General features: G+C 38.7%; 1 protein-coding gene across 4 annotated transcripts in view; it reads right to left on the reverse strand.

The window, feature by feature from the left end:
* Nucleotides 1–23403, reverse strand: part of TAF1 (TATA-box binding protein associated factor 1) — a 71465-nt gene that overhangs the window by 20428 nt on the left and 27634 nt on the right. For all 4 annotated transcript variants that reach the window (XM_046673042.1, XM_046673040.1, XM_046673041.1 and 1 more), the window contains 7 exons: nucleotides 22610–22718; nucleotides 22275–22373; nucleotides 21792–21969; nucleotides 16542–16609; nucleotides 15088–15210; nucleotides 14276–14368; nucleotides 14110–14194 (listed from right to left, as the gene is read on the reverse strand). In XM_046673042.1, the coding sequence (XP_046528998.1) occupies nucleotides 14110–14194; nucleotides 14276–14368; nucleotides 15088–15210; nucleotides 16542–16609; nucleotides 21792–21969; nucleotides 22275–22373; nucleotides 22610–22718 (755 nt within the window). The remainder of the gene's footprint in view (nucleotides 1–14109; nucleotides 14195–14275; nucleotides 14369–15087; nucleotides 15211–16541; nucleotides 16610–21791; nucleotides 21970–22274; nucleotides 22374–22609; nucleotides 22719–23403) is intronic.

Below are 23403 nucleotides of genomic sequence, written 5' to 3' on the forward strand. Positions count from 1 at the left end.
GGAATGAAACTATGGGAGATAGGGGTGGGAAGGTAGGTAGAAGCTTTAATTTTTGAGTTTATATATTTCTAACTTGACCTTGTGACCTTTCTATAAGAAGTATGAATTATTTTTTTATTTTTTAAAAAAGAGATCTATCTGACAGGAATGTGAATGACAGGTTGAAAAGAGGTAAGTCTAGGGGCCGGCCCCGTGGCTGAGTGGTTAAGTTCACGTGCTCCACTTCGGCAGCCTGGCGTCTCGCTGGTTTGGATCCTGGGCACGGACATGGCACCACTCATCAGGCCACGGTGAGGCGGCGTCCCACGTGCCACAACTGGAAGGACCCACACTAAAATATACAACTATGTACTTGGGGAATTTGGGGAGAAAAAGCAGAAAGGAAAAAAAAAAGATTGGCAACAGTTCTTAGCTCAGGTGCCAATCTTCTTTAAAAAAAAAGAGAGAGAGAGAGGTAAGTCTAGAGGCTGGGATATTGGCCAGGTGACTATTTATTGTAATAACCTAGGTAAAATATGAGGGCTTTAGTGATATATTGGAAGATTTTTTTTTTTTTTTTTAAAGATTGGCACCTTAGCTAACAACTATTGCCAATCTTCTTTTTTTTTAAATTTTTCTCCCCAAAGCCCCCCAGTACATAGTTGTATATTCTAGTTGTGAGTGCCTCTGGTTGTGCTGTGTGGGACGCCACCTCAATGTGGCCTGATGAGCGGTGCCATGTCCGCGCCCAGGATCCGAACCGGCGAAACCCCAGGCTGCCGAAGTGGAGTGTGCTAACTTAAACACTCAGCCACGGGGCTGACCCCTAGGATATACTGGAAGTTGGGGATTTATTTAAGGGAAAGAATCAAAAATAACTCAGAGGTTTCTAGATGTAGCTAATGGGTGATGTTAGTGCCCCATTAAACCCAGATTGGAAATAGTAAAGGAGTGAGTGGAGTAAAGGACAGAGGAAGAAAGTTGGAATAGAGGAGGATATAAGAACGTTCCATTTGAGGCATGTTTGAAATTCCACTGGGATATCCAAGAGAAAACGTTCAACAGGTGGTTGGGGATATAGATCTTTGCCCAGAATAGAGTTGAGAGTCATCAGGAAAGAGGTAGCAGTTGAAGTTATAGGAATAGGCAGAAGAACCCCGTAAAGTAAAGAGTAAAGGAAATGGAAAAGGAATGGTCTAAGCAGTAGGAGGAAAATAAGAACTGAAAGTTGTTATGAAGCCATCATAATATAGTTTCAAGGAAGAGATGGTCAATGACATCAAATACTGGGGTGAGGTCAAGATAAGGACTGAAAAGTGGCCAGTATATCTGGCAATTATGTGATCCTGTTCACTTGCCTATGAGGGTAGAAGCCAGATTAAAGCTAAGTGAGGCATAAATGGCAGGCAAAGAATAGGAGAGAGGTGTTACATACTCATAAAGAAATTCTGATCCATGCCACAATATGGATGAACCTTGAAAACATTATGCTAAGTGAAATAAGCCAGATACAAAAGGACAAATATACTATGTACTGTATGATTCCACTTATACGAAGTACCTACAAGAGGCAAATTCATAGACAGAAAGTAGAGCAGAGGTTACTAGGGGCTGGGAGAATGGGAGAATGTCAGTGTTTCTGTTTGGAACAATGAAAAAGTTCTGGAAATGGATAGTGGCGATGGTGGCACGACATTGTGAACGTACTTAATGCCAATGAATTGTACACTTAAAAATGGTTAAAAAGGCAAATTTTTATATTGTGTATATTTTACCACAATAAAAACACACAAACAACAAAGTCTGGCTGTGAAGAGAAAGAGAAAGGATGGCAACAAGAGGCTGAAGCAGGACTGAGGGAGATTTTATTCTCTTCAATGACGTGAGAGACTTAACCTTTATATGGGAATATTTACATCTTGGCTTCAATCTAAGAAGAATAATTAACAGAAAAAAAAGGACCTTATTATTTATTAATGGACAAACTTACAGAGTAGTCTCATAGGACAGACTTGGAAACTAGTATATGGAAATACTTTAAGCATTATATTAACCTATGAACAATAGTGAATCACCTATTCACATTCTTCAAACTGACTGAAACCTTTAGAATTAATAACTAGTTAGGGGAAAAAAAGAGCACATGTACAATAGCAGCAAAATTTTTAAGTTACCTAGGAATAAACTCAACAACAAAAAAACAGATGCCCAATAGCAACAAAAATCATAAAATATATAGGAATAAAGTGAACAAAAGATGCCTAGAAATTATACGATGAACACTAGAAGTCTTATTGAGGGACATAAAAGAAAATGTAAATAAATGAAGAAACATAAGCTCCTAGATGGAGAAATGTAATATTATAAAGATATACACTCCTCCAAACAAATTAAATAAGATTTCAATACTACTTATTTATGTATTGGGGACAAGTTACAATCTTGAGGGTAGAGAGGGCCTTTTAAAGAATTATACCAGAGACAGAAACCATGAAGGAAAAGACTGGTAAACATAACTACACAAAAAGGAAGTTTCTCTGTCAGAAAACACTATAAATTAGAAGACCTTCTGGGCATGATGGAGTAACTGCTATTGAACTAGTCTTCCCAGTGTAACCAGAAAACTGGAAAAAACCTATGAAACAACTGTTTTCAAACACTGACCAACTTCAGTTGGAAATAAAGGAACTGAGCCCTACAATTGTCCTTGGCTTTCTGCTGAAGCCAAGCAAAGCACTGCAGTCTCACTAAGCTATAGAGTCAGGCATTGGAGTTTGAGGAGGCTAAGAGCTAGAAATTGCAGGGCAGAACTGGAAACGAGGGAGCTCCACAGAAAAATAACTGAAGACGTGCAGAGATTCCCTTGAGTCTCTGGCTGAATACTAAGCTGCACATGTATAGGATGAGACTCCACAAAGGGTCCCATATAAGCAGAACAACTATCAGAGCTCACACAGGGTTGGGAGTTAAAAGTGGAAAAACCTTCTTTCCAGGAGACTCTTTTTTTGGTAAATTTATTTTATATCTAATCTAGATTGTAGGGTTCCACTGAGCATTCTAAAACTTCAGGCTCTCAGGTTTTATGACACATGATCTACCTGTGCCAGGTCCATCCTGAAGATGGCTTCTTCTTAGAGTTGATTTTTGGTTTGAAGAGCAATGGAGGAGGAACTTGCTAGGAAATTCTTGGGGAAGAGAGATCTCAGCATGAATAAATGCTCGCATAAATGCTCACCATTAATAAATGTTCGGCATCACCTATTGGTACAGACTATGCAATTCATTTCAAATCTAATCAAACATTAAGTATTAAGGCCTCTGCCAACTACTCATGACCGTGTGGCTTTGTTAAGACTGGCAAAAAGTTTGTGTTGTTTTTCAGAAAGGATTTCTTTATCTGTATGACTCTCTCACTGACATGGAATGTTGTGTGCCTTTTGAGACAAATGCAAATAGCGCCAATCCCAAGTTTTGGGTTTCCCTGATTATTAATGTTCTTTTCGAATGTTATTTGAATGTGATCAGAGGCTCTGAGACAGATTCAGTGCCTATGTGATAGCTGGAAGGCATAAGGGCTTGAACTTTATTGTCACTACCATGTAAACACAAGACTTGAGTCCTGATATGTACTGCATCCTTCCGGGTGCAGTTTCACATGGAGTGCTACTGGTCTTCCACTGGTTGCCTAATGACCCTAACCTCAGTGCTAAGCACTCTAGCTATATACAATATAGCTCATGGGCTCCATATGTGATAATACAGGATAAGTCAATGAAGGTATACAAAATGCTATGGAAATGTGCTTACATGCAGTGTGACATTATGTGTGAAGGATTTGAATGGAAAGAGTCAAAATAATGTTAACTAGAGATACCATTCTACTAATTTTGGTTAGTAAAATTCTTTGAAACAAAAATTTAAAGTAGGGAATAGATTCCACATGGATTTTGTCACTGTTAAGTAAAAATAGGCAGGTTCGTATCTGGCCATTTAAACAAGTTACTCTGTGTATAGTACCCGATAGCAGGAAACATCTCTTATGTGCCTTCACCTCCATGACAGATGTCCTTTTAGTACAAAAGATGTCACACTTCAAACCACATGACACCACTAATCCTTACAGCCCAATTCACAAGCTTCCTATACTCTCATCCACTGGTTAAGGGGCAGGGGGGCGTCAGCCTTCTAGGCTGGCCACCGCTACTACCAAATTATTTACTCCCCCTTGGGAAAAAAAATCCCTCCCCTACTTTGAGGCTTGTTCTCTACTATGCTAGAGGTCGAAAACCAGCTGTCTCGGAGCCAGATTTGGCCTGCAGATAGATGTTTTTATTTGGCTCGCAGAGTTAAAATAATTTTTTAAAACTATTTACAAATATGTAAAAATTGGGAAATGTCACACACAAAAAATCCAGATTTTCAGCTTCTCTTGAAAAATTAAGATATCTAGCAATACTGGATACTCATTTCCTTAGGACAACGAGCAGATGAAATAAAGTACATATCCCTTTAGATGGAATATATATTCTTCCAGTTTACCACAATCCACATCTGGCCCACTTCACTCATTTACATTACTTGCCTGGCCCCTGTAGGCCACTGGAGTTTGAGATCTCTGCTCTTCACCTTTTCTCACCATCATTAACCCATTCACATTCTCCAAGGACTTACACACCTGGCACAATCTTCCTCTTGGCTCCAAATCCCTCCCTACCATGGTGGGTTACCCTAGTGTTCACATGAACTAACCATCCAAAACCTTTGCAAATCTTCATGCCAATGGTTTGCACCTCCACTCCAGCCAAACATATGCATGCTTATATCCAACATGTTGTCTTTACTGAAAACTGCTTCAGCTCTGAAAGTTTCAATTCCAACATCCTACTTTCTTATCAGTCTTGTATCTGTCCAGTTTCTTCATTCTCTCTCTGACCTCAAGGAAACTAACAGGCCCATTAATTCTGGTCTTCCAACCTATCAAGCCTCCCCTGGCTTTAGTTTCTTCCCTCATCAGCCCCCATGCTTTGGAAACTAAGGTAATGTGTAGCAGTATACTAAAGTGAGCTATAGGATTATTGTGTTATATCTCCCTTCATCAGCAATTTTACTTGAAGATGGAGGTTGGGGGGGATATAAAGTAATTTGGTAAGAAATTTAAATTATGTTAAAGTACAAACATAAGCCTAATGCAAAATTAGTGTAAATTTTAAAGATAAAACACAAATTGCCAAACAAATGTCAAGCTTTTTGTACAGCTGCTTTGGGATACCCCCCAAAACTGGAGACTACATAGTCAACAGTTTTCTGCTATAAAGGGTCCTTTGGTGACAAAGGTTGAGAAGCTCAAACTTCAACCTTTTTTTTCTTGCTAACACCTTCAATCCTGATCCTTCCAACACATCCAGAAAACAAAATCCCAGTCCTGAATCAATTCTATTATCTGCCTTCTCAATTCCCTAACTTGGTTTGATGAGCAGTGACAAATAACATTATACAACTGTGCTAATGGATGCTGCTATAAAAACTAATGGTCTCCAACTTCAGTTGGACCCTCAGAGGCAGCTCAACAGTTTTGAAATGTCCCTAGTAAGTTCCTTTTCAAATTTCCTACAACAGATAATTCAAACTCTTATCTACATTTCTTTCTCTTAAAATTCCCTGTCCTACCACCTCACCCACTCTTAGCAAAAGACCAATTTCCTACTTTACAAAGAAAATAAGAGGCAACCGGGCAGAAACTCTGTCTCAATGTCTATTTTCCCGCCTCCATAGGGACCTCATCTCATGTCCTTAACTTTCTTCTCCTTCACCTATACAAGGGTCTCCTCTGTCCAACTGCCCTCATCACCTTCAACATATTGGTTAGTCTTCCTTCTTCCCTTCACAGGCAAATGTCAGTCTCCGCTTTCTTACTTCCCATTCATATCCTCGGGAGTCGGGCTTTTGATTCTACCACTTCACTGAAAGAAGCTCTTCTAATAACCATTCTTTAGTCTTCTCTGTAGTACTTGACCTGCTGGCCACTTTCCTCTTCTCTTGGTTTCCAGGATATTACTCTCTTCCGGTTTTCCTTCTTCCATTCTAGTCCCTCCTCAGTATACTCCATCTGATCCCTTAGATGTTGGAATTCGCTGTCTATTCTCATTCTACATTCTCTCTTAATGAAACAGTGGTTCCTAACTTTTTTGGGTCACATACAACTTTGATAATCTGATAAAGCTATGATCTTTCTACCCAGAAAAAATACAACTGTATTGTACATACAGCATCAGGGGGTTCAAGGAATGTACCCTACTCCCTATTTGAGCTCATCTACTTATATTTTTATACAATGATTTGAAAAAAATATCCATATTTACAGTATAGACTTCTCTTCTGAGCTTTGGACCTGTATATAGCTAACTATCTACTAAAAGCCTTCACTTGGATGTTCTACCCCAGCACAACACACCCAAGTGAACCCTACCACTTTTTCTCCAAACTACTTCTCCTATATCAGTCAATGGTACCACCAGTTGCCCAAGTCAGAATTCTGGATGTCATCTGATTTATCCATCCTTCCAAAAACGAAAATTTCTTACAGTAATCAAAAGCATCCCAAAGAATAAAAGTCAGGACCAGACGGCTTCCCTGGGGAATTCTACCAAATTTTCGGAGAGGATTTAATACCTATCCTTCTCAAGCTATTCCAAAAATTTAGGGAAGATGGAGCACTTCCTAACACATTCTATGAGGCTAACATCACACTGATACCAAAGCCTGACAAGGACAACACACAAAAGGATAACTACAGGCCAATATCGCTGATGAACATAGATGCAAAAATCCTCAACAAAATATTGGCAACCCAAATACAGTAATACATCAAAAGGATCACACATCATGCTCAAGTGGGATTTAAACCAGGGACACAGGGATGGTTCAACACCTGCAAATCAATCAGTGTGATTACATTACATTAACAGAGCGAGGAATAAAAACCACATGATCATCTCAACAGATGCAGAGAAAGCATTTGACATGATCCAACAGCATTTATGATAAAAACTCTTAACAAAACGGGGATAGAAGGAAATTACCTCAACATAATAAAGGCCATATATGACAAACCCACAGCCAACATCATACTCAATGGGGAAAATCTGAATGGCATCCCTGTGATAACAGGAACAAGACAAGGAGGCCCACTATTGCCACTCTTATTCACCATAGTACTGGAGGTTTTGGCCAGAGCACTTAGGCAAGAGAAAGGAATAAAAAGAATCCAAATAGGGAGTGAAGAAGTGAAACTCTCACTGTCTGCAGACGACATGATCTTATATATAGAAAACCCTAAAGAATCCATCAGAAAACTGTTAGAAATAATTAACAACTATGGTAAAGTTGCGGGGTGCAAAATCAACTTACAAAAATCAGTTGCTTTTCTATACTCTAATAACAAACTCACAGAAAGGGAACTCAAGAATACAATTCCATTTACAATCACAACTAAAAGAATAAAGTACCTAGGAATAAATTTAACCAAGGAGGTGAAGGACTTATACAATGAAAACTGTAAGACATTATTGAAAGAAATAGATGACGACATAAAGAAATGGAAAGAGATTCCATGCACATGGATTGGAAGAATAAATGTAGTTAAAATGTCCATACTACCCAAAGCATTCTACAGATTTAATGCAATCCCAATCAGAATCCCAATGACATTCTTCATGGAAACAGAGCAAAGAATCCTAAAATTCATATGGGGCAACCAAAGACCCCGAATTGCTAAAGCAATCCTGAGAAAGAAGAACAAAGCTGGAGGCACCACAATCCCTGACTTCAAAATGTACTACCAAGCCATAGTAATCAAAACAGTATGGTACTGGTACAAAAACAGACACACAGATCAATGGAAGAGAACTGAAAGCCCAGAAATAAAACCGCACATATATGGACAGCTAATTTTCAACAAAGGTGCCAAGAACATACAATGGAGAAAAGACAGTGTCTTCAATAAATGGTGCTGGGAAAACTGGACAGCCACATGCAAAGGAATGAAAGTAGATCATTATCTCACACCATACACAAAAACAAACTCAAAATGGATCAAAGACTTGAAGATAAGTCCTGAAACCATAAAACTCCTGGAAGATAATATAGGTAGTACACTCTTTGACATCAAACTTAAAAGGATCTTTTCCAATACCATGTCTTAGACAAGGGAAACAAAAGAAAAAATAAACAAGTGGGACTTCATCAGACTAAAGAGCTTCTACAAGGCAACAGAAACTAGGATCAAAACCAAAAGACAACCCACTAATTGGGAGAAAATTTTTGCAAATCATATATCCAATAAGAGGTTAATCTCCCTAACACATAAGGAACTCACATAACTGAACAACAAAAAAAACAAACAGCCTGATCAAAAAATTGGCAGAGGATATCAACAGACATTTTTCTAAAGAAGACATACAGATGGCCAATAAACACATGAAAAGATGTTCAACATCACTAATTATCAGGGAAATGCAAATCAAAACTACACTAAGATACCACTTTACACCTGTTAAAATGGCTATAATCACTAAGACTAAACATAACAAATGTTGGAGAGGGTGTGGAGAGAAGGGAACCCTCAAACACTGCTGGTGGGAATGCAAACTGGTGCAGCCACTATGGAAAACAGTATGGAGATTCCTCAAAAAACTAAAAATAGAAATACCATATGACTCATATATTCCACTACTGGGTATCTAAACAACTTGAAATCAACAATCCAAAGTAACATATGCACCCCAATGTTCACTGCAGCACTATTCACAATAGCCAAGACATGGAAACTATCCCAAGTGCCCGTCGACTGATGATTGGATAAAGAAGATGTGGTATATACATACAATGGAATACTATTCAGCCAGAAAAAAGGGACAAATTCACCCCATTTGCAACAACATGGAAGGACCTGGAGGGAATTATGCTTAGCAAAATAAGCCAGACTGAGAAAGACAAACACCAGATAATTTCACTCATACGTGGAATATAAACAAGCACAGGGACAAAGAAGAGTTCAGTGGTTACCAGGTGAAGGGGGGTGGGGGGTGGGCACAGGGGGAGAAGGGGAGCACCTCTGTGGTGACAGACAAGAAAGAATGTACAACTGAAATTTCATAATGCTGTAAACTATTATGAACTCAAATAAAAAAAAAATTTCTTGGGCCGTCTCCGTGGCCGAGTGGTTAAGTTCGTGCGCTCCGCTGCGGCCCAGGGTTTCACTGGTTCGAATCCTGGGCGCAAACATGGCACTGCTCGTCAGGCCACGTTGAGGCGGCATCCCACATGCCACAACTAGAAGGACCCACAACTAAAAATACACAACTATGTACCGGGGGCCTTTGGGAGAAAAATGAAAAATAAAATCTTAAAAAAAAAATTTCTTTTTTTTAATTACAAGAGTATTGTGTGCTCAATTAAAAAGAATTCAAACACCTAAGTACAAACAAGTACAAAGTAAAAATTATCCTCTATCACTCCCTTTAGTAATTCTACTCTATGGCAACAACTGGGCTAAAAAGTGACGGACCCCTTTCGATGGGGTATGTGCTGTTCATCAATCCCAACTGAGACCATTTCACTCATTCACGTTACCTGTCTGGCCTCTACAGGATCTGAATTTGCAAACCCTTCTGTATATACTGTTGAGTAATCTAGTTTTCAACAATATATCTCAGATATATTTTGAATCAGCATATATACAAATATACCTTACTTGTTAGCTAATCTACCATTTTGATAGCTAAATAGTATCCCATCATATAGATGTACTATAATTTATTTAACCAATTTCCTATTGTTGGATATTCAGAATGTTCCCATGTTTCTGTGATTACAATGTTGCAATTACAAACGTGTATATTTGTACTTATGCCTTTACAAACTTGTGTGGAGTATTCCTTAGAGATGAAATTGCTTAGTCAAAGGGAACAAACATCCATAGTCCTCTAAAAAGTATGTACCAATTTATGTTTTCACTAAGAGCATACAAGTACTTGGCATCAGCTTGAATTCTGTGTCCTTTAGCCACACCCCCCAACTTCCAACCATTTATGAAGATATCAATTCTACTTCCTCAATATCTCTACAATCTGTCCCTATCTTTCCATTCTTATTGCTACTTGCCTTAGTTCAAGTCCTCAGTATTTTTAACTGAGACTGTTGTCAAAAGTTTCTTTACTGGTTTCCACATCTCATTCCCCTCCTATCTATTCTTCAGACAGCTTCCAGAATGATCTTACTAAAATACCTGAAATGGCCCTCTCTCCTTTTAAAGGTAAGCCTTTAAGTGTTACATACTAGGCCTTTCATGATTTGGCCCCATTTACCTTTAAAAAATCATCTCTTATGACCCAGCCATCCCACTACTGGGTATCTATCCTAAGAACTTGAAATCAGCAATTCCAAAAGTCCCACGCACCCCTATGTTCATCGCAGCATTATTTACAATAGCCAAGATGTGGAAGCAACCTAAGTGCCCATCAACTGATGATTGGATAAAGAAGATATGGTATATATATACAATGGAATACTACTCAGCCATAAAAAAGGACAAAATTGTCCCATTCACAACAACATGGATGGACCTTGAGGGAATTACGTTATGTGAAATAAGCCAGATAGAGAAAGACGAACTCTGTATGACTCCACTCATAGGTGAAAGTTAACATATAGACAAAGAAAACTGATTGGTGGTTACCAGGGGAAAGGGGCAGTGGGGGGAGGGCACAAAGGGTGAAGTGGTGCACCTACAACATGACTGACGATAATGTACAACTAAAATTTCACAAGGTTGTAAACTATCATAATCTTAATAAAAAGAAAAAACAAACAAACAAAACTCATCTCTTAGCACCAAAACTATTTCTCACTCTGCACCCTAGCCAAAATCAGCTATTTGCACTTCCCTATCCAAGGCACTCTCATCTACTTCTGCATTTGTGCTCTCTGCCTGGAACTTCTTCCTCACTCTTCTCCACTCAACTATGTGCTTGGCACAGCCGGTGCTCAATAGAGAATTAGATACTATAATCATCACCGTTCAAAATTCATCTCAAAAGTCACTTCCTGTAGGAAGAGTTTTCTGCCTTCCATACCAGTAGAAAACTTGGAAAACATACAAAAGATGAAAATGAACACAATCCTAACCCAACATCTCAGAAATAACCACTAAAATCACGTTGATGTGTTTCTCTCTAGTCTTCTTCTATGTATACACAGCCTTTTAAAATAAGTATAACTAAGTTAAAATAAACAGTTTTTTGTTCTGCTTTTCACTTAACATTGTGAACATTTACGTCACTAGTTTTTAAAAAAAGGGCTTTCAATCTTTGCATAATAATCCATCATACAGATGGCACAATAACTAATCATTCCGTTTACATTAACCATTCAGATTATTTCTCATTAATATAAATAACATCATCATGAACATCTCTGTCTACATCTCTGCTTAGGATAGATTACCTTACCATGTGTTAAGCACTTACATGCGTTATTTTATTTAATCCTCACAAAAGCCCTTTGAGGAGGATACTATTATTATTCCCATTTTACAGATGGGAAAGCAGAGGCTAGGTTACTCGCCCAAAGTCGCATTGCTATTAAACGGTGGGGCCAATATTCAAATTCAAGTCTACCTGACTGTAATGTCTGTTCGCCTAACTGTTTTTAAGTCTCTCAATGCTGCCAAAGAGCTTCCCAGAAATATCTTATAATTTTATACTGCCAACAGCAATATGTGAGAGCACCTGCCTCACTAGCATTGAATACTTTTATTAAAAAAAAATTGAGAGCCAGCCCTGATGGCCTATTGGTTAAAGTCTAGCATGCTCCACTTTGGTGGCCTGGGTTTGGTTCCTGGGCATGGAACCACACTACCCATCTGTCAGTAGCCATGCTATGGCAGCAGCTCACAGAGATGATCTAGAAGGACTTAAAACTAGAATATCCAACTATGTACTGGGGCTTTGGGGAGGGAAAAAGAAAAGAGAGAGGGGAAGATTGGCAACACATTAGCTCAGGGTGAATCTTTCCCAGCCAAGAGAAAAAAAAATAAATTGAGCTCATCTAATAGGTGGAAAAATGGTACCTTTGTTTTTCAATTTGCATTTCTTTGATTACTAGGTGCAACTGAATATTCATGTTCATTAGCTATTTAATTTTTGTCTTCTGTGATTTGTCCATCTGCCCCATGCTAATTTTTCAATTAGCATCTTCTGGGTATTTCTTATTGCCTTACACAAGCTCCTCATAAATCTCCCCTACATCTTAAGCTGGCCATCACCAGGTCAAGCAGCCTTTCTGTAACACTCTTGCTTATCACTTGTTATAATTATTTTTAGGTATCTGTGAACCTACCAACATTTCTATTACCAGAATTCTGGCTGATTAGCTTTAGGTATTTTCAGGAGATAATAATGGAGAGATACGTAACCTGACAAAGAGCATTTCCACTCTCTAATTTCCCATGAACAATATGAAGAGCACAAGGGAGAAAGTAGATTCTTTTAATCCAACCCAGATAGAATAAAAACGGGAGACTCATCTCCTATCATTTCCCTTAATGAAATATATAGGTTCTAATCAAGTGTAGTTCCCTTAACTTGCTCTATTCTTTCATTCCTCCATGATATTGAACATTCTGTTCTCTCTGTCCAGAATGTCCATTTCCTCATCTGTCTTTCTGGTTGTCTCCTCCTTCACTTCCTCCCTCCAATTCTCTGTCCCTTCTACCTGGCAAACTCACAGCCATACTACTTGGGCTGCTGAATATTGTGGGAGAAAAGTCATAAAATCATGTGGAGTTTTAGGTGAGACCTCAGTATGCTAGGCAATTCTCTCAAATGCCCTTAGCTCCTTCTCTTTTGCTTAAGGAGTTACATGGGATTGTCAGTTTGCTGCTTAATTCCTTCAATGCCTTCCCACTTAGGATAAAGCAAACTCTTAACTATGGCATACAGCACACAAGGCCCTCTATAATTTGACTCCTATCTGCCTCTCTACACATAACCAGTCATTCACCAACGTGGACACTTAACTGAAACCTCAACAACTTCTTTCTTAAGCCTATAATGTAATTTCAGGCCTCACTGTCCTTACATATTGCTGTTCTGTCTGTCTAGAACGTTTTCTCCTCCACATTCTTTGCCTAGCAAACTCCACTGACCCTTTAGAACTCAGGGTAAGAAAACTCTCTTCCAGAAAGCTTCCTCTTATCCCACTGTGATTTAGACATCCTGTTTCCATGTTCCTCTGGCACTCCATGCATGTATCTACTGTAATATTTAAGTTCCCTAATTTTTCTTTTCCATTCCCCCAACTAAACTACAACCAATTCAGGAGCAGGGACCATATCTAATTTTATATTTGTAGCATTTCTCAGCACCAGCACATGTTAGGTACTTAATCAATGGGTACTTAACAAGTGAGTCATTCAAAACTGAACTTTATTAGCTTGTTTGTGAAGCCTTCCCTAACTCTTACGTGAAGGTACTCCTTCTCCTCCAGTGCACTTTGTACATCCTTCTAATACAGCCCTTGTCAAGCTGCATTTTAACTGTCTCTCTCCAACAACTGGATTGTGAATTACGTGAGGATGGTGACTATGTCTTTCCCATCAGTAGATTAAGTAGCTAGTACAGAACCTGGCATATATTATTCAACAAGTTCATGCACTGAGAAAAAACTCCATGCTCCGAGGAAGCTCACTGTGGTCTATAGCCACACATTTGCCTAAGCTCCACCTAAGGGCCTGGGTCATAGGTGAGTTTCCACATCTCATGGAAAGCAGTGATGGCTCAAAGCCTAAAGTAATATCCATTTGATTTTTATTTTCATCTCATTTCCCTGTGCTTTGCAAAGTTTAAAAACTAAATGTGTACTGCTTTTTCATCATTAAAAGCTATTAGCAAACTTTACAAAACACACACTAAAATATGTGCCTGCTTAAAAAAAAAGGCAGCAGAGCAAGTCACTTGACTGATTCTGCTATCACTGCTCAAGGCTGCTTTACGCACTTAAATTTTAACAATGCCAACTAATGTTGGATGGATAGATTGATGGAAAAAGAGAAAAGAAAGGAGAAATACCCACCATTGTACTTAACACTGTTGGCCAGAATGAGGTTGACATCATCTAGAAAGCTCTCTCGACTCTGATACTTGTGCTTGGAGATATTCTGTGATTAAAGAATCAGGGACTTAGATACATGTACAAAGTTACTTGATTCCAAAAGGACACTTTAGATCAAATCACTTACCTTACGTATAGTCTCTAAATCCATTGGACTGACGATCACTTTGTAATAATCTGGAACAAACTTCTTATTAACTGGGTGATGAAATGGCCAAGACTAGTAAAAAGAAAGCATGAGAAATTAAATGGAAACCATTCTTTACCCCAGAGATTCTCAACCTTCATTGGGTCACAAAGACACATCACCACACAAAACTTTACATATAATTTAAGAGGTTCATGGATTCCTTTAAGGGTTCCTATGCCCTGATAAGGTGAGAACTCCTGCCCTATATTCACAATTAAAATTTCTTATTCCCTAGTCCCATGCAGAAGTTTTATAGCATTACACATACACAACACATGCCTACAACACAAAAGGAAACTCAGTTCAGAATTCCTAGGGAGGATCAATACAACAAATGATACAGAGAATCAACATGGCAGCCCTGCCATAAAGTTGCAAAAGACAAAAAATGAAACAAAAGAAAACAAACACTGAGTAATTATCATACTGTCATTTGTCAAGAAGCACCTCTAAATCTAAAGCCTCCCATTAGCTGGCATCCTAATTTCTGTCCCGGGCTGTTCAGGAGCATTCAAATACCGAATGCCAACAACAAGAAAACACCCTTTTATATCCACAAATTCCTGGCCTCTTTGATTTCAATGATAACACACTCATAAAGCTAAAAGGTCGGTTGTTAAAATTATACACCAGTTTGACTTGACAAACACCACCCCTCCAGACTCCCCAACATACATACACATGTGCAGCCTATCATCCTGTCATTTCCCCTACACCATCTCACAAGATTTAGCATAGAGATCACTCACATCTGGAACTGCCATCATTTTCTGGGTGACAATGTTGTCCAGAATGAAAGAAAATGCCACTTGGTCATCATCATCCAGCAAGGGGTTGATGGCTTTCTCCAAACGTGCCAATTTGTCTTCTTTCTGACATGAAACAAAAAGGAAAGGTAGAAGTTTCCCTGAGGTGTGATCACCAAAGAAAATTAAGGATAATTTAAGGTTCAGTTGTCTATTGCCCTCACCCCAAAAAGTCTAACTGAATTGTCAATTATTCAGTTCCAGGCAAAAAGGTCAGATAAGAGAAATGATATTCCAGTAAAAGGATGAAAAGGGAGGTACCAACCACTCCTTTAGGTATTCTATCTTCTATTCTTGTAGATCACCAAAAATATACATCCCTGGGCATCAAGAACTTAGCTCCCAGAACAAAAACATCTTCACCGAGTTAGGTTTTAATATTACACACTTGTTTTGCTGTAAAACTATGGCTAAAAACACTGAACACATTATTGCTGATTAGCGACTTTTGTGTAAGGGAAATCTAATGCAATAAATTCATTTCAGACTGTACGAGGAAGAAATTTGTGTTCCAACTGCTCCATATCCTCACCAACACTTAGTGTTGTCAGTGGGTTTTTTTAAGTCTTTTTAAATTTTAGCCTTTCTGGTGGCTATGTAGTGGTATCTAATCATGGTTTAAATTTGCATTTCTCCAATTATCAATCAAGTTGAGAATCTTTTCATGTTTACTGGTCACTGGTTATCCTCCTTTATGATCTGTTTACCTCAATATTAACATTATTATCATACTTGTATTTTTGTAAGCTTATAAAGCGTCTTTTTTTTTTTTTTTTTTTTTGGTGAGAGGATGGAATATAGATTATCTTTTTAAAAGTTAAAATTCTTCCCTGCCAAAACACAATCTCTTAGCTCCAGCTGACTTCTTGGGAAGTCACTTTCCTTGGCCCTTTCTAAAGAGTTGTGTGGGTTCTAGATTTTAATCCTAGCTCTACTATTCAGTCATGATGCCCAGAGCAAGTCATTTTCTTCCATGGACCTCAGTTTTTCTATCTACAAAAGGAACGGACTGGACTATATGATTCCTAAGCTCCCTTCAAGACTCTAACATACCAAAGATCTGCTACTCCCACATTCCTTCTGTTACATTCCCTACTTTCTCAACCCTGCTACCTGCCACTTTCAAATTCCACTGTTGTTCTCTTATTTTTTATTAAAGATTTTATTTTTTTTCCTTTTTCTCCCCAAAGCCCCCCAGTACATAGTTGTATATTCTTTGTTGTGGGTCCTTCTAGCTGTGGTATGTGGGACGCTGCCTCAGAGTGGTTTGATGAGCAGTGCCATGTCCGCGCACAGGATTCGAACCAACGAAACACTGGGCCGCCTGCAGCGGAGCGCGCGAACTTAACCACTCCGCCACGGGGCTAGCCCCTGTTCTCTTATTTTAAATGTCTTACCTCTTTGAGTTTTTCATCACAGAGATCCAGCATGGATTGAGAGATCTGGGTCAATGAGTGCTTTGGCCCTAAATTACAGAGGAACAATAAGAGATGGGACCATTACAAATGGGAGCCAAGAGCTGCCAACACCCCTCCAGACTTTTAACACGTTTACTTAAGCACCTAAATATGTGCCAGGCACCAGCCTAACTGCTGGGTTACACAAACATACCAGTCTTATCTTCATTTTTCAGTGCCTAACACATAGCAGATATAGAATATGGTTCAATCAACTAATTTTAACTCTCTTCCTTATTTGTGTATATCTACACATGGTAACACTACTGTTATACTGCTGCCTTGAATACCTTGAAAATGAGACTATGGATGGGGAACGATAATTTGTTTAAGGATGGCTGAGGAGATCAATGCATGATTTATAATCTTTCCATACTTAGCATATAAAACTTATGACTATAATTTTGTTTGTAGAACTTATGGTTTGTGATGTCCTCCCAACATACAGCTAATACAAAGCCTTTGTCATAAAAGAAGCTCTATTCCACCTCAGACTATCGCTTTAGTTTCCCTAAAATCCATAAGAGAGCTCCAGAAAATCCTCGAACTCTCTCCTACACTCTCTGCTATGGCTGCCTTAATTTAAGCTCATCATAGGGATAGTTAAAACATTTTCATCTAGACAGTAATTCTATTTCTCCTCAGTACCCTTTGCTTCATTATCTTCCTCTGTCTATTCTTTTCTATAAGTGTTCCCCAGAGTCTAAACCTCAGTTCTAGTCTCAACTACTAATTAATTTAGCATTCACTTATTCATTCAACAAATGTTTAATGACTGCCTGTGATGTATTCAATGATGAGAATAAAGGGAAAATAAGACACAGTTCCTATCTTAGACAGTTCTTGGTTTTGTCAAAGAGAAGGACATGAAAATAAATCACTGCAAGACAGAGCATAAGTGCTTCAAGTATCCCTGGACGAAATGATACGATGTCTGGAAATGCAGACTAAACTATAAACAAGATCAGCCATGTGCTGGGAATTGCTGAACTGGGTGAATAGGTGCACTGAGGTTTATTTACTCTTCTCTCTACTTCTGTATATGCCTAACAATTTCCATAATAAAGTTTTAAAAATTGAGTTAAGAAAAGCACAATAGAGGAATGTACTGGTTGCTACGAAATATGGAGGGGTTATTTATGAAATATGTTGTGAGCTGTTTTACAACAATTAAATCTGTGTACAGGGGAGGAGTAGGGAAGGCTTGTTGTGACTGACATTTGAGCAATGTCATTAATGAAGAGTAGAAGTCCATCAGGTAGACAATAGGGTAGAAAGACATTCCAGAGGGAGAAAAAAGTATGCAAAGACACAGAAGTAAGCAAATTCACAGAAACATGAAGCAGCACACTTCACAACAGGAACCATAAGTAGTTTGGAAGAACTGGAATACAGGTATGTGTGGAGGAGAAAAAGGAAATGAATGGAACTTGGAGAGGCAGGAGGGGCCATGTTACAAAGGTCTCACAGGCAATAGAAAGCCCCCGAAGATTTTATGCTGGAGAGTAATTTTTCAAATTTGTGTTTTAGAAAAAAATACCCTGTCAATAGAGTGAAGAATTAAGGGAAACAGCAGAGGGAAAGTCTGGAAGCTGTTGTAACACATCAAACAAGAGATGACGAGGGCTTCAACTAAGATAGTAGCAATAGAAACTGAAAGGAAGGGGATGTGTTCCAGCAAAATTTAGAAGATACAATTTATGGGACTTAGTGAACCATGAGTGTGGGGGAAAAGGGGAGAATCAACGATGACTAATATTTCTAGGTCGACAACTAGATGGATGGTAATATCATCATCTAAAAAGACAATCAGGTAAAGAGTTACCAGTAGGGCACTGGAAAATGGACATGTTTCACAGCAACTGGAAACATGAGTATGGAGCTCAGAAGAGAGGTATGTGTTGGAGAAAGTGATATCAATGGATACATGGTAGCTGAAGTCAGGAGAATGAAAAAGGTAGAAAGTGATTAGAGAAAGTATTCCTGGAAAAGGGAGAAGAGAGCATCAAGGAGAAACAAGTGGTCAGTAGTGCCAAATACACTAAAGTTCGAGAAAGACACTTCTAAGCACATGCAAAGATGCTCAACGTCAAAGACAAACACTGCATGATCACACTTATATGTGGAATCTGGGGGGAAAAATCAATCTCATAGAAAAAGAGATTATATTTGTGGTTACCAGAGGCAAAGGGTGGGGGAAGGCGGAAATGGAGGAAGGTGGTCAAAAGGAACAAACTTCCAGCGATAGGATAAATAAGTACTAGGGATGTAATATACAACACAAGGACTATAGTTAACACTGCTGTATGGTATACATGAAAGTTGTTAAGAAAGTAAATTCTAAGAGTTCTCATCACGAGAACAACGAGGAAAAAAACTTTATTTTGCGCTTTTTCTTTTCATCGTATCCATATGAGATGACAGATGCTAACTAAACTTACTGCAGTCATCATTTCACAATATATGTAAGTCAAACCATTACACTGTACGCTTTAAACTTCTACAGTGATGTATGTCAATTATATCAATAAAACTGGGGGGAAAAAGATGCTCTACATCATTAGTCATTAGGGAAGTTCAAATCAAAAGCAGAATAAGATACCACTTCACATTCACTAGGATGGCTAGAATAAAAAAAGATGGACAATAACAGTGTTGACAAAGATGTGGAGAAATTGGAACCCTTACACATTGTTGGTGGGATTGTAAAATGGTGCAGTTGCTCTGGAAAACGGTTTGGCAGTTCTTCAAAAAGTTAAACACAGAGTTACCATGTGTTACCAGCAATTCCACTCACAGGTATATATCGAAGAGAAATGAAAACAAATGTCCACACAAAGGCTGCATACAAATGTTCACAGCAGCATTATTTATATTAGCCAAAAAGTACAAAAAACCCAGATGTCCATAAACTGATAAACAGATTTTAAAAATGGAGTATGTTTATACAATGGAATATTATGTGGTAATAAAAAAGGATGAAGTATTGATACATGTTATAACATGGATAATACACATTAAACTGACCACTTTAAAGGAGTGAATTGTATGGTATGAGAATTATATCTCAATAAAGCTGTTCAAATAAAAGATACTTCTGAAATGTGGCCACATGATCCAGCAATTAGGAGGTTGCTAAAGGTCCTGCAGAAGGCAACTGTGGGGTTCTGAGAGGTGTGAAGGAGAAGAGAACAAGTGGAGAAGAGTATATGGAGTATGGTGGTTAAGAGCACAAGCTCTGCAGCTAGCTATATCTCGATTCACATCTCTGCCACTCTTTAGCAGTGTGATTTACCTGTCTGTTCCTCTATAAAATGAGGATTACAGTAGTACCCATTTCAGAGATTTCTTATGGTGAAATGAAGAAACTAATGCAAGTAAAGCACTTGGTGCCACTGGTAGTATTACTTTGTTGTTAGTGCTGTGGAGTCGATTTCGACTCCTAGCGACCCTGTGTACAGCAGAGCAGAACCCTGCCTGGTCTTTTTTGCACTGTCATCTCACCTTCCGGTGCTATATGAGACAATGCTCCACTGCTATTCACAGAGTCTTCACGGTGAATTTTTTTGGAAGTGGATAGCTAGATCTTTTTCCTAGTCTGACTTAGTCTGGAAGCTCCACTGAAACCTGTCCAGCATGGGTGACCCTGCTGGTATTTGAAATACTGGTGGCATAGCTTTCAGCATCACAGCAACATACAGCTGCCACAGTATGACAACCAACACACAGGTGGGGTGGTTCCCTGACCAGGAAATAAATCTGTGCTGTGGCAGTGAGAGCACCGAATCTTAAACACCAGACCACCAGGGCTGGCTGGTAGTACTATGAGTACTATCATCAGCAGTCAGGTATGAAAAAGAAAGAAGATTGAGGTAGAAGGGGATGTAAGGCTGTGAGAAAGTCACAACTTTTAAATTTCCAATTTTTTACTAATATCTCCACCTAAATGACCCACAGGTATCTTAAGCTCTATAATTTCAAAGTCAACTCTTATCTTCCCAATTCCCCCTCCAATCTGATTTTTGTTTAAGTATTTAGCTTTGCAACTTGAATGACAGTTGGGCCTAACAAACTTATTCTTCCCTTGAATGTGCCCAGCACTCTCCTAGGCCCTGGGAATACAGAGATGAATAAGAGAGAATTTCTCTAGGAGGTCACAAAGTGGTGGGAGAATCAGATATATAAATAATTATATATAAACACAGTAAGAGCTATAAAAGTTGACTTAATTGTGATGGGGGGCACAGAGAATCGAAAAATGGATATTTTAGGGAATTTGAATAAGTTTTCATGAAGGGATGATATGAGTTGGTCTGGAAATATGAATGGCAATTCACCACTGAAAGGGAAGAAAGGGTATTCCAGACAGAGGGCAAAGACTGTGCAAAGACATGAAGAAACAGCATAGGATAGTTAGTGAAATATAACGCTGAGTGTGGCAGAAGTCTATAGTAGGTATGGGAGGCAGTCATTGGAGATGAGACTAGATAAATGGGTCAGGCCTGTTTATGAAAGGTCTTAAAACCTAGGTACTACTATTGTCCCACGTTTACAGATGAGAAAACTAAAGAGGCTACATGAGGGTGAATAACTTGTCTAAGGTAACGCAATTAATAAGTGGCAGAGCCATGATTCATACTCTGTCTGTACTCTTAAGCTCTACACTTATATGTACTCAGGATACAACGGGAAACCAGAAAACTTCATCCTTTACATGCAGAAGCTGTATTGTTTCCCCCTCTTCAAGACTCAGAAAACAGATTTCTTCCTTGCCTTTGCAGCTTTTGAGCAAAGTAGACATATAACAGATTTGTAGATCAAATCAAAGATTCACATACAGCAAATACGGTCATAACAGGCACATATGGTACACAGGTTCCATCCACATCAAATGCCTCTCCCTTCTATTTCCCTAGACCCACTTCTTCCTCCCACTGCTCCCCATGCAACTGTTTCATTTCAACAGACAGACTCCAAATTCTCTAGAGGATACATTAAAAAGTGTTAATAAAAAGAAGCAATATTTATTAAATGACTAAAATGTTTACTACCTGATTTTCAAAACCCCAAAATGCCCTAATATATTGCAGGTCTTTTCAGTCAGTCCAATCTAATCTGAATTTACGACTAGTAAAGGACAAAGAAAGATCTGAAAGTGACCTTTGCAGTCAAGGAACAGGTGATTCTTACCATTGTAGGTTGCGCTATTCTTCACAATTAGCTCCAAATGCTCTCTGAACTCTTCCCGAGATGGGTAGAGGCGTTTACGCACATTTTCACGGAGTGTTTGTAAGTCCATTGGTCGAGTGATGATTTTGTAGTAGTCCTTTACAACCTTCGCATTGACTGGAGTGTGGAAAGGGTATGTCTGTGCAAATAAGAGCCAGCACCATCCATGAGCAAAGAACACTTGCCGGAGCCACTTCCTGAAGACTCTCTTACATCTTAACTCTCTACCTGGCCATCAACTCTCAAAGGAATCTTTCTAGATGGAGCAGGGCTGACGGTTTCCTCTACTAAGCTGCTAAAAAAAAAAAAACCCAAAAAACTACATCCCAAAGAATTAGGAGTTCCAGGTACCTAGGACTATACTCTACTGCCTTCTCTCTGAAATCACAGACAGAACAAAGGGCCTTGCCATCCCTACTGTAGATATGAATGCAATAAACTCACATTTGGAAGATCTCTCATGTCATTGATGATAGACTCCAAGATGGATGACAATGTCACCATGGGGTCTGTCCGACGCCGGTGGATGGACTTATGAGGTCTCTAAGGAGAAACAAGAAATCAAAATGCTTCTTTAGATAAAATAAACAAATAATACTTTCTAGCTAGCTAAATATATTAAACATATACTTATTTAATTTTGTAATGAACAGTATACACAATTTTCAGGGCAAGGCCAAAGGGAGACTCTAAGGCCGTGTCAGAGCTGTGGCTTAGAGGCCTGGGAGAGAATCAATGAGAACCCCATCTGGTCAGAAAGAACCAATGCAGATACTCACATTCAAATAGTCACAGTGAACAGTGGTTCCAACTCGTCGTTTCTTCTTAGGAGGAAGTTGCTGTTTAGGGAACTTGAGAACCAGAGATTTTCTGCGAACCTCATCTGCACTGCAATCAATAACAGTTTCATAGCATGAAGTCCCTATTTCTAGTCCTCAGAAAAAAAGCAACTGAGCATGAGCCTGGGGAGGAAAAAGCCAAACCAAAGGCCAGACACCCACATTCTAAGGCTCAGATCAGGCAAGGCCTCACAGGATCTCCAAATTAATAAAGAACTAGGCAAATCACAATTTCACCTGTTTCCTATTTGGAAGATAAGGGAACTAGGCTAAAGGAATTTCAAGAATCGTTCTAGCTCCAACATTCTATCTTAGGGCTAAAGGGCTAGGAAACTTATTCAGAATGAAAACAAGGAAGAAATTAAAAACTGGTTTGAAAAGAAAAACTGGTTCGAGTTTCCCTCAATCATTAAAAGCCCATCCACTTTCTTCCCTCCCACTGTAGGAGATCAACATACTACATTTTCCTTTTCTAATGTGCTTCAAAGCATGACTATTATAGATACTGATAAATTAAATCAACAAGGATGGAAAAAAGAACCCAAAACTTAATAGAAACAGAAACAAATGAATATAACTGTATATCAAATTGATTAAAAATTACACACAAAAAAGAATTCAAATATATTTCAAATATAATACCCTGACTGTACAACTTCAATGGCATGTAGTCCAAGGACAACAAACTACAGAAAACACTTTGAATCTACTTCATAGGTTTGTTGTTGGCAGTG

The sequence above is a fragment of the Equus quagga genome, chromosome 10, assembly GCF_021613505.1.
Source record: "Equus quagga isolate Etosha38 chromosome 10, UCLA_HA_Equagga_1.0, whole genome shotgun sequence".
Taxonomy (NCBI): Eukaryota; Metazoa; Chordata; class Mammalia; order Perissodactyla; family Equidae; genus Equus; species Equus quagga.